The sequence below is a fragment of the Cervus elaphus genome, chromosome 4, assembly GCF_910594005.1.
Source record: "Cervus elaphus chromosome 4, mCerEla1.1, whole genome shotgun sequence".
NCBI classification, from domain to species: Eukaryota; Metazoa; Chordata; class Mammalia; order Artiodactyla; family Cervidae; genus Cervus; species Cervus elaphus.
This window is the reverse complement of record NC_057818.1, coordinates 25,132,193-25,149,639: the sequence shown is the minus strand read 5'-3', so window position 1 is coordinate 25,149,639 and position 17,447 is coordinate 25,132,193. Positions and strand designations below refer to the sequence as shown.

General features: G+C 48.6%; 1 protein-coding gene and 1 long non-coding RNA gene across 2 annotated transcripts in view; one reads left to right on the top strand and one right to left on the bottom strand.

Annotated features, from left to right (window-relative positions):
- Positions 1-2,620: 2,620 nt before the first annotated feature.
- LOC122691730 lies at positions 2,621-10,601 on the top strand. The gene is made up of 3 exons (XR_006340495.1): positions 2,621-2,733; positions 7,657-7,788; positions 10,475-10,601. It is a non-coding gene; the product is annotated as an uncharacterized LOC122691730 (long non-coding RNA).
- Positions 10,602-11,020: 419 nt separating this feature from the next.
- Positions 11,021-17,447, bottom strand: part of SLC6A2 (solute carrier family 6 member 2) — a 42,383-nt gene continuing 35,956 nt past the window's right edge. The window contains exons 14-15 of the mRNA XM_043898504.1: positions 15,971-16,042; positions 11,021-15,026 (exon numbers count right to left, since the gene is read on the bottom strand). Of these exons, the coding sequence (XP_043754439.1) occupies positions 15,003-15,026; positions 15,971-16,042 (96 nt within the window). The 3' untranslated portion in view covers positions 11,021-15,002. The remainder of the gene's footprint in view (positions 15,027-15,970; positions 16,043-17,447) is intronic.

The following is a 17,447-nucleotide window of genomic DNA, read 5'->3' as shown; positions in this document are numbered from 1 at the left end:
ATTTTTGTTGGGTAGCGGCTTCCCAGGTGGTGCCAGTGGAAAAGAACCTGCCTGCCAATGGTGGGGACATAAAAGATGCAAGTTTGATCCCTGGGTCAGGAAGATACCCTGGAGGAGGGCATGGCAACGCACTCCAGCATTCTTGCCTGGAGAATCCCATGGGCAGAGGAGTCTGGTGGGCTACAGTCTATGGGGTCAAAAAGAGTCGGACATGACGGAGTGACTAACACTTTCAGACTTTCAGCCATAGTGTTAACAGAAGATCTTGCAATCCCCCCCTTTAAAAAAAATATATTTATTCTTCATTGTGGCATATGGGATCTAGTTCCCTAACCAGGGATTGAACCCAGGCCCTGTGCATTGGGAGCACAGTTTTAGTCACTAGACCACCAGGGAAATCCCCAGATCCTGCAATACTTTTAACAGTTGAGGAGAGGTTCCTGATCATAGCCTCATTTGCACTTACTACCTGGAAGAGTAGTAATCTGCCTCAGGAAGCTAATATTGAATCATGAATGCTTCCTGATAAATCTCACTCAAGTCTGTGTCTCAGGGCTGGAAAGGCAGCAGCCATGGAGATTAAGAAAATGTGAGGGTTTGGAGGCCACACAGGCATATTTATTCAGTCTGTCTTTTTGTACAGAGTTTGGGATCAGAGGCAGGAAATCAGACAGGGAAATGGACCCCCCCGCCCCAACCCAGGTCAGGTTGTCTGATACAATACAGAGGGGGCTGAGTTCATTCCAGGGAAACTGAGGCATTGGAAATCAGGATAAGTTTGTGACAGGAAAAAATACAGAATCACCACCATCGTAACAAATCCAACAGTCATCTGGAGGTTAGGTAGGTTTAGTGGCTCAGCTGTTTGACACTTATGACATCAAGGACTGTAGCCCACCAGGCTTTTCTGTCCATGAGATTTCCCAAGCAAGAATACTGGAGTGGATTACCATTTCCTTCTCCAGGGGATCTTCCTGTCCTGGGAATTGAACCCAGGTGTCCTGCATTGCAGGCTGACTCTTAACCGACTGAGCCAGTTGGATTACCGTTATTTGCAATGTCAGATATCTGAACAATAGCGTTCTCTTTCCAGGCCAGAACAAGACAAAAGGTGGACAAAAGATCAGAGGGCTTCCCTGGTGGTACAGCCATTAAGAATCCACCTGCCAACGCAAGGGACACAGGTTCGATCCCTGGTCTGGAAAGATCCCACGTGCTGAGGAGCAACTGTGCACCACAACGAGAATAGCCCCCACTTATCTCAACAAGAGAAAGCCTGTGTGTAACAGCAAAGACCCAGCACAGTCACAAATACATAAATAAATCTCTTACAAGTTAAAAAAAAAAATTAAATTAAAAAAAATGTTAAAAAACCGTTCATGGTGTAGGAATTAGAAAAAGATGGTTAATTAGGGAAGGAGAAATGAAAGAAACTTTCCGAGTCCAATGTCTTGGTAGGAAGTAGTCTACTTCAACATCAGCTACTTTTCCTAGTCCATTCAATTTTGAAGTCTCCGGCTGGTGTGCAGTTCCCAGAGTCTAGAGGAGTCCTTTGAAGTTGAGAAATGAGGACCCAAGGTTTAAGTTCCTGACATTCGGCTGTCATCTGGGTAGTGAGGAGAACTTGCTATATAAAAGGTTCCCTTCCGAAGAGATCCATCAGCAGTCTTTGTGCTTAGTCACTCCAAATCAGAAGGGTGGGGAAAAAAACTTGAAACTTTGGTTTGGAGAGTCATGGCCAGATATTTGAGGAAACTAGAATTCAGGATCCAGTCCAGTTTACAGGAACCTGTCTGGGATTTATCTTTGTATCCATAACACTTAGCATAGTGAGAATAAGTGAAACAACGAATAAGTGGAAGGAAGGATGGAGGGATGGATGGATGAATGAATAATTATAGTCAAAGACGATAGAGAGGTAGAGTCCCTTTACTGCAAGGACATTCTCTCCAAAGATCCTTGCCTGGAGAGGTAATGAGTTCCCTGACCCTGGAGTTGTGTAACAGGAGGCTGAGACTTGGCAGGAACACTGTAAAGTTAATTTAGGCATCAGAAGGGAGACTGAAAGAAATTTAGAATGCTTCCAAAATAAGAGCATGGAACTCTACATAAGAGTATGGCAGTAGAAGCCCAGGGAAATGAAAAGATTTGCCCTTAATTCCCCTACTTGGCATCTGTGGGGCTGGGAGTCGCTCTGCAAGTCTTCCAGTTGTTCTGAGGGCCCCAGACCAAAGCCTCCCCTTGTCTGAAGGCCTCTGTCTGCTTGTGCCTGCCCTGGGAATCTCATAGAGCATGAAGGTTAGAGTCCAGGAGGGGAGAAGCACTTATGAAACAAGTTGTTTGAAGAGTCTTTGGTTACCTGTAATTGGAGAGTTTTTGTCCTGGCTGTTAATATATTGATATAAGAGGGCAAACTCCGTGGAGAGAGTATCTTAGAAGTGGCCAGGGATGGGGGTGGGGTGAAGGCTGGTGGGGAGGGCAGGAGCTGGGGCCAGAGATGGAGAGGGCGGGACCTGGAAGGGGGCACAGCGGGGAACGGGATCGCACTGTCCCTCCCAACTCCTAGAGACCTGCAGCCACATGGGCTGCGCTCTTCCTGCGCTGTGGCTCTTTGCTCTGATCATGATCTCGCTCTTCACTTCCACGGCTTGGAATGAGTACTCCTGAAGTACAGAGAGCAGGGTGGCATTTGGAAATATTTGGCCCGGGGAAGGTGCCAGAGATGCATATACGGTAAATGTTCCCTAGCAGCAGCACGCCCTCTGGACTTGGAGTTTTGTACCCAGCCAATCTGGTGGCCTCAAGAGACACAGGGGAGGGTAAACACCCCAAGTCACAGCTGCACGGGCTCTGACACGTGCAGAGAAAGATCAGCTAACTCCCCCCTCGCTGCTGAGAATGTGGGACAGCAGCTCCTATTTTCCTCTTGATTATCAGTATAGTGTGTGTGTGTGCGTGTGTGTGTGTGTGTTGCTCAGTCGTGCCTGACTCTTTGCGACGCCATGGACTGTGTAGTCCACCAAGCTCCTCTGTCCATGGATTCTCCAGGCAAGGATACTGGAGTGGGTTTCCATTTCCTTCTCCAGGGGATCTTCCCAACCCGGGGATCGCACCCTCATCTCCTGCATTGCAGGCGGATTCTTTACCATCTAAGCCACCAGGGAAGCCCCGATTGTTAGTATGGATGAGGCCAAATGATGGAGAGTGGCTCACCAGAGTATTATTACCGACTCTGGAGCCAGAATGTGTGGGTTCCCATCTAGCTCTGCACTTAGTAGGTGTGTGTTCTTACTCAGGGGATGTCCCTTTGCTGTGCCTCAGTTTTGCACATCTAAAATGAGAGTGACAACTAGGTTGTCATTGGACTGTTGTGAGATTGAAATGGGTTGTTTTTAAAAGTGCATGGAATGGAGAAAGTGAAAAAAAGGGAGGGATTCATAAATAAAGAAGTTGTTTTAACATGCGGTGTATTAATAGACACTCTGAGGTGTGGTAAAGCCCATGGATCTGGAGCCAACTGCCATTTAAGAGATAGTTTGTTAGTCCCAGTTCCCCAGAGGAGGGGGCGTGACGCCACCTGGTGGGGCACAAGGTGATGCCCTGGGTGTGTCAGGTGCAGAGGAAGGAGGGAGGAATTGGGGGTAAGAACTTAATCTTGGTTGGTGGGAGCGGGGGTGAAGGAGCTAGCCAAACCCCCCCTCCTCCCATGGTCTGGGGCTTAGGGACTGCCCACAGTTGTCAGGTCCTTGACCTAGAGTGACAAGGACTGGATGATAGTGGTCCATGTGGAGGACCTAATAAAGAGAGAAGTTGGGGAACAGGCTCTGGGATGCTGGAAGGAAAAGTTCACTCTTATCTCCAGGGATTGGCTAACTCTGGGAGGGGCAGTCCCCCCAGAATCAGCAAGGCTCCAGCAGTCAAAGCGTCAGAATACAGGACATAGAGGACACGATTAATACAAGGGTGCAGCAAGGGACCTCAGAATGCATCTGTACCATTTTATAGATGAAAAAACTGAGGCTCAGAGAGGGAAGTGTGCCCAAGGTCAGCTGGAAAATCATGCTCTGAATTCTATCTCTGTCTCCTGAGTCCAGAGCCAGTGCTCTGGCCATCAGTGGTCTGACAGCCCAGCCTCCACTAACCCTCTTCCTGGTGCTGTGATACTGTGAGAGGCCTGGAACCGAGGGTAAGAGCAGAGTAAGAACCAAATTAGGAGATGCTTTCCACCTTAGAAAGTCCATATTGGCTGCCTCCATCTCCACAGTTAACTCATCTGTAAAATGGACATATTAATATCTACTTAGTGAGATTTTGAGCTTCCCTGACGACTCAGTGGGTAAAGAATCTGCCTGCAATGCAGGAGACACAGGAGACTTGGGTTCCGTCCCTGTGTTGGGGAAGATCTTCTGGAATAGGAAATGGCAACCCACTCCAGTATTCTTGCCTGGGAAATCCCAAGGACTGAGGAGTCTGGTGAGTTGCAGTCCCAAGGGTTGCAAAGAGTTGGACATGGCCGAAATGACTGAGCATAGATGTGGACAGCCAGGCTTTTGTGAAGATTAGTAAAAAGGGACCGGACTGTACATGGAATAATTTAAAAATTGTTAAGAATTTCAAGATTACAACAATAGAGTACTAAAGCAATCACGGGGCCTGGAGGCTTCTGAGAGTGGGTGTTGTATAAGAGCACACGTCTCACATCCATGACACAGCTGGGATATGACGCTTGGTTGTCTGGCTCCAGAACCCAAGTCCATAGGTGCAAAGTAATTCTTCCTTCCTACACAGAACACGGTTTAAAGATATTTATCTGGGCTTCTCATGTTTAACTTCATGCCTGTTTCTGGCCAAAGGCACCCATTTGACTGACAATTCTCTGCTGCCCTCTTGTGGGCAGTGTCCGTAATAACCACACCTCCTTCAAGGGTGGTGGCTGACCTCCAACCCAGGGCAAGACTCTCAGCAATGATCCCAAAGAATGGTGACTATGCCTGAGCCGACACACCCAGGGACAGCATTCAGATTGCTCCTTTGTCTCTTGCAGCCTCTAGGGCCCTAACCATGAAGCAGTTGCTTGGGGCTGGGAGTTGGGGGGTGGGGGGCGGGTCCGCGGCACGGAGATTCCCAAATCTTATTCCTCCTTCAAGCTGAGATTAAATGCCTTCTGGTCCAGGTGACCTCCTCAGGCTCCAAGATGGAACCAGTTCAGTACTTAGCACCTCAGAAGTGCTGAGGCAACTTGACTCATAAAGCATTTGTCTGAAAAGGATCTATCCTTTGCCTCTTACCTGGGCTAACTGAGGATCCTATTTAGGTTGGCTGAAAGGCCCCTTTGGGTTTTTTCCCAGCACATTTTACAGAAAAACCCAAATAAACTTTTGCACCAAGTTTGTAGTGCTTGCTGCTACTGTTCTCCACCCTGCAGAGCCACAGCGATCCATCTGAATGGCTACAATCATTTTCGCTTCTCTCTGTGCATACACTTTATGGTGTGATTTTGCAACTGCACTCAGGAAGCGTCTGGGCTGGACTCTTAACTTACTTTGATAATAAAATAGAGCAGATGTAGTGGTTTGCCAGCTCTTGACTCAGGCCTCAAGAAGCCTTGCCCGTGAACACTTACTCTCACGCCCCTGTGACTGCCATGTGAGCGAGTCCAGCTGAGCCTGCTGGAGAAGGAGACAGCACCTAGAAGCAACTAAGACCCACAGCGGCAGACACATGGGTGAGCCCAGTCAAGATCCGCTGAGGCTGATCCAGGTCAGCAGAACTTCCAAGGTGGCCCACAGGCTCAGGAGTCGAACATATGGTTGTTGTTTTCAGCCTGGGGCTGGTTTGTTACGCAGCCACTGCTCACTGATACACTATATACATCCAAGTATGATCACATTGTGAGAGGGCTTCCCTGGTGGCTCAGACGGTAAAGAATCTGCTAATAACGCAGGAGACCTGAGTTTGATCCCTCGGTCATATCACTCCAGTGAAAAATATAAAGCTTTTCATTGGCTCCCTGCTGCCCTCTGAAAAAAGTTCCATCTCCTTATCCCGAATAGGAGGGCCCTTGTCTTCCGGATTTTATTTCCCTCTGCAGCCCTTCTACTTAGACACTTCAAGTCTGCACGTCCTTGTATTCCCTTACTGCTTCCTACTTCTGTGCTGTCACTCTAGAGACTCTCATGACCTGGAATTTCCCTCATGACTCAGCTCAAGGGCCACCTGTTATGGGGAGACCTCTCCGTCTCCCTAGGTGGGATTCTGTGCATGATCTCACTGCCAGGTTGAGAAACAGCCTTGCTTCATTCATCTGTAAACCCAGCCATCCACTGGGGGCCGACTATACGCCTGATACTTGTCTAGGCATTGGAGATACACATAAAAGTAAGTGGTTGTGACCCTCTGTACCAAAAGTTCTTAGCCCTCTGAAAGATCTTTGACAATCTGTGGTAAATGCAGTGACAAGGACAGGCTCAGAAAGGCACTTATAAGAGATGACATCTTAAGGGACAAAGAGGAATTAGCAAGTTTCAGAGAAAGGCACAAGGATGAGGTCCAGGGGGCCAGGTGTGCTTGGGGACATACTTGCAGCTAGTCCAGGTAACTGGAGCAGAGAGGTGGGGCAGGCTGAGGAGGCGGAGTTTGGATTTACCTTGAAGGCCATGGGAGCCATTAGAGGGGTTTAGAAAAGCATGCAGTCAGTGCTCAACACACGTTTCCTTATTAGCACACCATCTGTATTCTTCATCAGACTGGGAGTTCCTGAGGACAGGGTTATTCCTTCCTTGTATTCTCTGGTTCCTTCCTGGAATAAGAATGGGACTGAGTATAATTCTGATCAAAGAATGAATGAATAAGTGAACAATTCCACCCAAGATATAACAATACAAAACCCAGTGGAGTTTTTTCACCCAAACAAGAATGGCTCTTCACTATCCTGGCCAGGCAGGGGTTGAGGGTTCAAAGAGGCTCTGAGATGGGTCCAGAGAACAAAGACCCTCAGTCCTCCTGGTGTCCCTCAGCCTCTGCTTGGCAGCCAGGAGTGTGTGCTGGTGCCACCTGGAGGCCACGGTGCTCATGTTCTGTTTGGACTGTCTTCCTCCATTGCCAAAGTGCTCTGTCAGCCCGGGGAAGGGGAGCAGGAGCCTGGGGACGGCCAGAAATGGTCTGCCCAGCATGTAACCGAAAATTTGGCCCCTGTTCCCAATGCTGAATGAGTACAAGGACAAAGCTTTGAATAAAGGAAAGAAAAAAATTTTTTAACATAACCACACTCCTTTTAATGCACATGCATCACTCTCCTAGATGATACCATTCCACTGGCCAAAGCAGGGTCTTCAGAACTCAGTATTAATCATAATACCACCCCATCAGGCTATATATAGCCTTAGAAACATTTTGTGCTCTTTAGATGTGGGGGGCAACAGGAGAGAATGGAAAAGAACAGTGGCTTCTCTGGATAGCTTCACCAGAGTGCCAGGTTATCTAATCCAGTTGTTTGGAGTGAGAAAAATTTCCTGTTAAGCAGTTCACCATCCTTCCCAAAGCTTTGCAGAAACCTTGTGCTCTTCTGCTCTTGGCACTGAGAGACAGTCCAGTCTGTTAGCTCACTGATTAGTCCTTCATTCAACAAGCATATGTTTTTTTTCATTCACATCGCAGCTCAAATGGGTTTTGCCAATTGCAACTTGCCTTCCCTGGTGATTCGGCATCTGGATTCTCCATCCTAGGATGCTGAGATCTTCCAGGGCCTCCTGAGTCATCTCTGCTGTTCTAGAAGAGTCTCCTGGAGAGGTGGGAAGCAATCGAAGCCCACCCTGAGGACATAGAAGCTGGCAGTAGCCATTTTGGGGCGGCTCGTTCTGCAGAAACGCACCGGTGCTGGCCAGTGCCTTTCTGGAGTCCTAAATAAATGTTCATTTATATTTAGTTTTTGGCTGCCCTATGCAGTTTGCAGAATCTTAGTCCCCTGGTCAGGGATCGAATCTGTACCCTCCACAGTTAAGGTGCAGCGCCCTAACCAGTGGACCACCAGGGAAGTCCCTTGAGAGATTTATTAATTTGCCAGCAAATGAGGAGGGTAGCAGACTAACATCTTGAAAACTACCGTCCTATTCTCTGAAAGAGGGCAGGACTATTTAAGGAGAATTCTGAGGTTTGGGGTGGCAGGACTGCATGACTGAGATATGCAGTGTGTTTGGAGAAAGCGAGCAAAGGTATTTTCCTTGACTTACAGGAGAGGTTTGTTCAAGATGAACTCTCTTACTTTGTTATCCAGAGCAAGTCATTTGCTTCCTAGCATATTGTAGGCAAATTATATTTATATATAAATGTATATTTAAGTGCATGTATATATATATATATATATATATATAACATATATAAAATATATGTATGTGTTCAAATTACAAATGTGGATACACACAAAGTTATTTTTATATTATGTATTTGTAATTGAAGACGGTGTTGGAACTAGTTGAGGATCCATGCCTCTACCAACTGGATCACGTTATGCCTGAATGTCTGGGGTCCAAGGGATATGGCACCTGTGGTTAAAGGTCAGACTAGAGCCAGATTTCCTGGCTTCAAATCCTAGTCCCCCCAGCTACTAAGTTGTATCATCCCTTTTTGTCTCAGTTTTCCCCACTTACAAATGGGGATAGTAATACTAACTCATTGGCTCATTGAGAAGATTCAGAGTTGCAATCTGTAAAGCACTGGGAACAGTAACTGCCACAAGATAAGACAGGGTGCTTGTTGACTGAATGTTGGAGCAGGGCCTTGGCCTTGTCCAAGGTGCTGATGTCCCTAAGGTCTCAGTCCTCCTGGGGACCATGGCTTGTGAGACGTGGACAGTCCCCTTTTCTCTTTTAACAAAGCCAGGTACTCCTTGTGCCATGCTCTCTTCCAATTCCCAAACCCTGATGGGGGACTCTATACAGTTTAATTGCTTACCTAATAATTCTAGTCGTGGCTCTGTCTGTCACTCACTGGAAATGTCAGAGCTGTAATGTCTTTCCTCATCTGCGAAGTGAGTTTGTCTCATTTGTCAGCCCTGCCCTCTCACTCCTCCCCATTGATAGGTTATCGTTACTACCAAGTGACCAGATGGGAGGGGTCAGGGGTCAATGGCAACTACCAGGGAAGCCTGGGGGGCTGTGGTGTAAGAACAGAAATGTAGCAGGAACCTGGGCATGGATTCAGGGTGGGCAGCAGGCAGGTGACTTGTCGTTGGCCTGACCGTGACCTTCAAGTGTGCCCCAGACTCACCGTCTCCAGGAGCTGGACTTGCTTCAGGGCTCTCCTCTCTGACTCCGGGTCTTCCTATCTGAGGCCGGGACTCTGGACTAGACTCGAAGCTGCAGCAGGTGGGGTGGCTGCTCCCTGCATAAAGCCATTCTTTGCTGTAGAAACAGTCAGCCATGGCTCCAGGGTATGGTCAGGCCATGACCCTCGCTGGGCCTTCTCTGGGGACAGAGGTGGTCACTGCACCTCAAATCAGAGGTGGTCTGATTTCCTGCAGCCCAATCCCTTACCTTCATGTTTTTATGGGCAGCTCAGCTCCTCCCTGGCCCAAGGCTGACAAGCCAGTTGCTGATAAAAAGGACATCTGAAGCCAATCAGTCGCCAGATCTTTCGGGAGTCTCTGGTTACCACACTCCTGTCTCCACCTCTTCTGGGTCATAGCTGAGGCCAGGGCCTCCCTGAAACATGGCCCAGCTAAGGGAGCATCTCCCTCGCCAGCAACCTAATGGGGGCTGACAGCGGAGGGCTTGTGGGGCAGCCGGGTCCCGCAAGAGGTTGGCTGCTGCCTCCCAGGACCCATGGAAGCTGGTATTTTCTGAAGCTGGAACTTCCTTCCCAGCTGTTCACATGCATTCAGGCCCAGGGAGACTCAGATTTGGCTATTCCCAATTCAAACATCTGAGGTGCTATCCTAATGAGGGGACAAGAGAACAGACGCTGTTTTGGCTACATGAAAACACAGCAGCAGTAGCTGGGCTGCCTTTGAAATGGGCAAAGATGGGTGAGAAGGAGAAGAAATAGATAATCATTATGTAACCGACACGTGCTAAACATAAACTAACAAGCTGTGCAAGCTAGCCCTATTCTGAATCCAATATTAATATTTAATCCTCTCTACAGCTCCATGAGGTGGTCACTATCATCATTCCCATGTAGAGATGATAAACTGAGGCAAGGGAGGTTAAATAACTTGTCAAAGTCTTCACACAACTGAGTGATGGAACCAGGATTTGGATCCAGGCACTGTGGCCCCTGAAAGGTTGCTCTTAAGTGTTCATCATCTTGTTTGATCCTGCTAATCCTCTTGAAAGTCTTATTCTCATTCTTCAGAAGCAAGAGAGACTCAGAGATTTTACGTAACTTGTCCAAGATTCCACAAGAGTGAGTAGTAGGGCTGGTATTCAAACCCAGGTCTAACTTGACTCAAAACCCTTTGTTCTTTTCCCCAATCCAGGGCAAACCACAGACTGCAGGCCAAATCCATTCCACCACCTGTCTCGTAAATAAAGCTACTTTCATTCTACAACAGAATTGAGTACTTGTGACAGAGATCTTTACAGAAAATGTTTGCTGAAACCCACATTAAAAATATGGAATGGATGAAAAGCAGCAACTTCCACTTCTGTCTATTAGGAGCTACCTAGGAAGGTAGTCATTCACATTTTAGTATGAATTCATCCACCACAATCTGTAATTGCTCCCTGAGAGTATATCATAGTCAAAAACAGAAAGGCCCTTGAAATTCAGCCCTAGAAACAAAAAAGTGAAACTAGTTAGCTAATTAGATATCCATTTTCTAATTAACTGAAAATATGTGTCAACCATTTACCTCCCCTCAAACTTCTGTCCTAGGTTATAAAAAGAGTCATTTGGGTGAAAGGTGGGCCACGATGACCAGAAACTCTTCATTACTAGCTGGAGACTGATCATGGAAGACCCACTGGACTTACTTAATTTTTTAGTAGTTTACCTTCAAGCCAGAAAGAATACCACTACCAGATACATGACACAGGAAATATCCTTTATTATTCTGTACACTGAATTTTCCATGAAGAGGACAGCTTTTAAAATAAACACACACCAGATATGGAAATCTGCATGACACTGGAACAGTCCGTGACACAGGGCACCATTGAAAGAGTCCTTGTTTACACAGAAGTGGATAAACAGAAGGATGAGGGCAGGAACCCCAAAAGCAACTTCACATTCACCAGAATTTTGGTGACTTGTACGACTGTAACTATAGCCGAGCTGCACATCCTCAGAGCTGTGGATTTTCGGACTCACCAGGGCATGACACCTGTTACCCTCAAATTCCTTCAAACAAAAGGGTTGCATTTATTTTTTAAAATACCAAGTGTTTCTGTCAACAGCTGAAGAAATACTGGAGAAAGAGAAAGTGCTGAATGTCCAGAAAACATGATACTTCCAACATGTCTCTACTTAGTAGATTGTTACCAGTCACTAGATCATCAGGCAAGCCCTCCAGTAAACTGTATCCTTCATTCTTTGTAAATTTAACATAATAACATTGCTATGGAGACAGGATTTTTTTTTTTTTACTGGGTGAGACCTTCAATCCTCTGATTCAACCCTTGCTTTTTTAGAGACAGAGAACCCTGCAGCCCACAGAAGTGGAGCCCATGCCCCCAGGTTACCCAGTAAGACAGTCACAGACTCAGTCTGGTAAAACTCTAAATGCTGCGCTGCTTCCCACCACACCACACTCCCTCTGTTCTCCCGTCCATGGCTTTCAAAGGATAGAAACGAAACAAGCTCGGTGAACTTCTTACTAAGAAATGACATCTTTGGTAAGAATGTTTAGTCTCACTCACATTACCAGGATCCTTTGGCAAGAGACAGGCCCCCACCTGGGCTGGAACCCCTCTGAGAATTAAGGCAGCTTCGAGGACCTTTATTTAGCAGGATATTTGGCAAGAGTCGGCAGGTCCCCTTCACCTCTGTCTCATTCGCATCTGGAATGAAGACCAACTCACAAGTCGACACTAAATAATTAGACATTGAAGAGATGTTAACGGAATGATCTTAAACAGATATTTCAACACTTCGTGGAAAACAAAAATTCTTTACAAATCTAGTAAAATAGCAAAAGTGCCCTATACAGTACACAAGAGCACCCTTATCCTGGGTAACCTCTATAATAATAATAATAATAATAAAATGTCCTCAAAGAAGAAGTCAAACACTGTTTATGATAAAGCCCATGCTCTCTTTTCATTAAATGTGGGTGAAAGGTGAACCCAGAAGGTCTGCCAACACCTCATGAGAACGTCCACGGGTGTCCCAGGTCCCCCCACCCCCAGAGCTGTTCCCCAGGCTCGGGAGTCAATTTTCCCCAGAAAGCAGCACTATTGGGTTGGTTGGTGTTGGGTCAGCTAGCACCACATTTCCAAATTCGCCCTCAGACATATGTCTGGAAGCAGAAGGGCCACATACAGACGGCAAGAGCAAACGGCAGGATTTGTCTGAAGGGGGCCCCTGGTACACAGGCTTTTCTGACTCATATCTGCCCAGCAGACTCAGCTCTTCACATGCCACTGTTCCCTAGAGCAGGGGTCCCCAACCTCCAGGATTTAACACCTGATGACCTGAGGTGGAGCTGAAGTAATAATATTACAAATAAAGTGCACAATAAATATAATGCGCCTGAATCATCCTGAAACCCTCCCCACCCCGATCCATGGAAAAACTGTCTTCCATGAAAGCAGTCCCTGGTGCCAAAAACGTTGGGGACCATGGCCCTAGAGTGGCTCTTTTCATCGAAGGAAGTCAGTGAAATACTTTCCTCCCTGGCAAACAGCTAGAGGAGAATAAATGACATCTCCTCCTCCCCTCTTCCCTTCTTCCAACACATTGCTCTTTTGCTAAGAAATAAATACGCCTTGGCCACTTGACTGGATGGATTGTTGTTTACATTTCATGACAGCCCTGGGCATGGTGAGCCGTATTGTGCTGGGAATGTCAAAGTGCTCTCAGCTGAGAGTCAGAGTTGAGAGTTGAGGGTCCGACTGGATCCCTCAGTAGCTGAGGAACCTTGAGCAAGAATGACAGAAATGTTGGACCTTGGTTTTCTCACCTGGGAAATGGGGACAGAAAAGCCAGCCCTACAGAATCTGCTGGGCGGATGGGAGGCAACGTGAATGAAAGTGCTTTGTAAAAAAACAAAAAACAAAAAAAGGTTATACCTAGGGAGGAATTATCCTTCAGGGGTGGATTCGGAGCCACAGATGGGACCAGATAACCACCAGGCACCGGTCACCCTGCTCTCATTCACACACCTGTTTATTCCACTCGGTTGGGTGCTTCCAGGCTGCACCTTTCTCAGGGTCTAAGGCACCTGCTACTTGGGTTGTCTCCGATTTCTAACTGGACTTTTTTATATGAGAAGATCCAAAGTCTCCTGAGGTTCCCACTTTAAAGAAAGAACATAAGGGGCCTGACTCAACAGAAAATCCATCCCCCTGCCCCCAGCCAGCCCCCAAGTAACCATCTGCCACAGACTCCGCAATCAGTAGATCGGGCTCCGAGACTGCCCGCCCCCTGCCCCCTGCCCCGCCCCACTTTCCCTACAGCACCTTTGGGGTGTCACCCTGTACTCCCAGTGAAAATGATGAGGCCTCATTTTCTCCCCCAAGATTCTGCAACAGGGCCTCTCACAGTCAGAACAAGAACCCACAAGTCTAGGTTTCCGAGCGTATAAGGAACTGATACCACAAAGAGAAATTCCAAATAGATGCCACCGACTATAAATCACCTCTGAATGAGCCAACACTAACCAGTAAGCACCACCAGAGGGCATCACTCGTGAGAGTGTATCAGAAATCAACCTAGAAATGCTTCCCAAGAGCCAACCTGCTCCCTCAGCTCGGAATATGAGTGTCCTCAACCTGAGTGACCGGGGAGCAGTGTCCTGGGTTCCGTGCTGCCCTCATGAAGAGAGACAAAGGGAGTTTTCAGGGCCCACTCCCCATCACTCAAGAACCCCTGGTCCACACTGGGGGGGATTCCCACAGAAAGGCTTTGAAGGTATCTGTGAATAACACAGAAACAGCTGTCTGTCAGACGGCCTTTGGACACTGACCTGGCTGTGTGAGGACAGCAGAGGGTCCTGTAGTGGAGACACACAGCTGGCCTTGCTGGCTTCCTATCCCGAATCCCCGAGGAAGGTCCCAGGAGCCACAGGTAGCTCTCTGGGCATCATGCCCCTTACAGAGCAAGACCTGCATGTGGCCTCTATAGACCCATCTGGTTCCTATTAGAAGCCACTTACTATGACACCCACAGCTCTGGGCCCTCTGAGCACCAGAAGCCAGAAGAATGTCCCAGAACACACACAAATCAAACCCAGGTCAACTGGAATGAAAACCATGAAGATTTATGCTCATGATCCCCCCAGAGGTTCTATCCATGGACTTCATAACAGCGACAAATATCCCCAAAGCTCCCTGATCAAGGTCCAGCACTGACCAGGGCAAACGAGAGAAGTAAGATCTAGGTACCACTCCCTTGCCCCCCAAACTCAGCCTGGCTGCATATTCGTGTTTTGGTTTTACAGTGTCTGACCCAAAAAGCAACATCCTTTGTCTGTCTGATTTGGTGGACTGAAGATTTCTTCTGTGGCCCAACGTACCAGCCAGCACGGTAGGGAGTTCTGCCTGAGACACGAACCTCAGCCCCAGCTGGCTCCCACAGCTGGGGGGAGACTTCCTTGAAACTAAAGAGGTTCAACAGAAGTCATTTTTCCTGTTCCCTCCTCTCCTCTTCTCCCACGAGGCTTAGCAATCCAAAAGCCCACAGCCCTCGGGCCAGGTGAACAGAAGGTGAAAGAAAACCAGGTCATTAAATCAGTGGCAACTTGGAAAAGAGGAAGAAGAGGGGGTCGGAGAGGAATCCCAAGACAGTGTCCAGGGTGGCCTTTGACCTGAATGTTGGCGCTGCAGGGTTCCTCCTCGGGGCCAGGTTCAGATGGCCAGCCAGTGCTGCAACTGCAGAGAGAGACAGCAAGGCCAGGTTCAGGGCGGGCAGGGGCCGAGGGACGAAGGCTGCTGAGAAAGACAGTAGGACACAGGGGAGGGCAGGAAACACAGCTGCTTCCTTCAAAGACTTGGAGAACACCTAGGAGGATTCCCTAGGTGTCACATGGGGACTTCCCTGGTGGTCCGTCTGGTGGTTAAGAATCCACCTGCCAATGCAGGGGACATGGGTTCAACCCCTAGGCCGGGAAGATTCCACATGCTGCGGGGCAACTACGCCCATGCGCCACAACTACCGAGATCGTGCGCTCACATGCTACAACTGAAGCCCGTGCTCTGCAACAAGAAAAGCCACCGCAATGAGAAACCCGAGCGCCCCGACCAGAGAGCAGCCCCCGCTTGCCGCATCTAGAGAAAGCCCGTGCAGCAATGAAGACCGAGCACAGCCAAAAAGAAATAAAATGAAACTGAAAAAATTAAGTATAACTTTCACAGAGACCCAGAAAGCGCAAAGGTGGCTTTGCAAAGTCACACAGTCAGTCTGAAGCAGGGGAGTCACAGGGAAACTCCCCAACCCCCACCCCCACATTTTGAAAGGGAAAAGAGTAGGACTTAGATCACCAAGTCACTGACATACTTGCAGCGCTTCCTTCAAGATAAGCAAGCCTCAGCCTAACCTGGGGATACTCCACGGTCACAACTCAAAGAGGGAGAACAGAGTTGAAGAAATTGGGGCCTCTGGTACCTGGGGACCCAGGAGCAGAGGGGCAGGCAGAAGCTGGAAGTGGGCAGAAGACAGGCCCCTTTTCCTCCGTTCCTAATATCACACCCCCAGGCACTAGAGCCCGCAGCGTTCTGGGCTTTCTGGCGTGTGTGGTGTGTGGTCCTGCCAGCACACCAGGGAGCCGTGGGTCCCCACCCGCAGCCCCCGCCGGAATGGTCCAAGCTGCACCTACTTGGAACTGCCTGATGTCCGTCTGGGCCACCAGGTGATGCTCGCTCTCTGGAGTTATGCCATAGGCCAGTCTCTGTGAGGATGGAGAAGTGGAGGAGGCCTCAGCTTGGCCCAGGGACACCCTTCCGGCAGCCCGGAGCACACCCCACATCAGGGCCGCCTGCCGCTTGTCCCTGTAGGCCCATGTGGACAGTAGGAGAGGTTTGTACAAGACGCTCTCCACCCTGGCTTATGGAGCTGGTCAGTTCACTCTGAGATATGCATTCGGCGAACGCTTACTGAGCCAGTGACTGCTGTCACACACTGGCCTCGGCCCTGGGGGTCCAGGGCTGAAGGACACCCACACACTCTGCTCTGGGGGAGCTTACAGCTCACGGAAGGGGCTGACACTGAACAGACACACACACAGGCAATTTTACAACCATGAACGGAGGCAGTGCTGCAGACAAGCTCAGAGCACAGTGAGAAAACAGTCGACAGAACCTCAGTCCTGCCTGGGGACCGGGGCCACCTTCTTAGGGGGCTAGACACAGGGTGGACTCAGGGAATGTGTCTGGAATCAATGTCTGATCACTAGGTGGGGGGACCTCAAAGTGTGAAGAATAAAAAAACTCAAAGTGGGTCCTGATTCTACGTCCAGGATGGGCTCACTGAACATGGTCCTCCCAGTGGCCCAGAAGTTCCCGGACCGTAGGATTTCATGAACAGAAGACATGGCTCACGGGGGTGGGGGTGGATACAGCCCTGCCTGGGACCCTCTCCCCTAAGTTCCTGTTTGGCTCACTCTTTAGGTCCTCCTGTATGTATCTGTCCTTTCATGAGAACGTGAGCCCAGGGGAGTGTGTCTAGTGCTGAGAATACAGCCTGCCCTGTTCCGACTCTCAGTAAGTATGAGTAAAGACAGTGGATAAAGAAGGAATGAAATCAGGACACGAGGAAAAGACTATCACCATTATTTATAAAGAAAGGGCATTTAACCGAAGAATAGGGCGGACATAATTTCAGTTAAAAGTCTCCGGTTCCCAAATACTGATTCTGAATGTATATATCTGCAATGCACACAGCTCAGAGAAGAAATGTACTTTGGAAATCTCTGCTTTAGGCTGATCAGGTATCAGATCCAGGAAAAAGGCAGGTGAAATCCAAAATACAAGGTCATGGTGACTCAAGATGGGGACAGTGGGAGATGTGTGCGGTGAGGACAAACCTTAGGAGATGGGACAGGAGTGGGCACAGTTAATGCAGACTAACTCCTCCTTAGGGGAATGGAGGGCTGAGCTCAGCACGGTGACAGTGGTAGGAACAGAGGGGCAGGACACTACATATGACAGGCGACGTAAGAGCGGGCATCCTGTGGGGGCGATCGGCCGTGTGCCGGGCAGCAGGCTAAGCGTTCCCTTTCACCTCTCAAGGGCCACGTGATTATCCCAGGTTACAAAAGTGGGACCTGCGGCTTGGGGGTAAATAACATGGTCAAC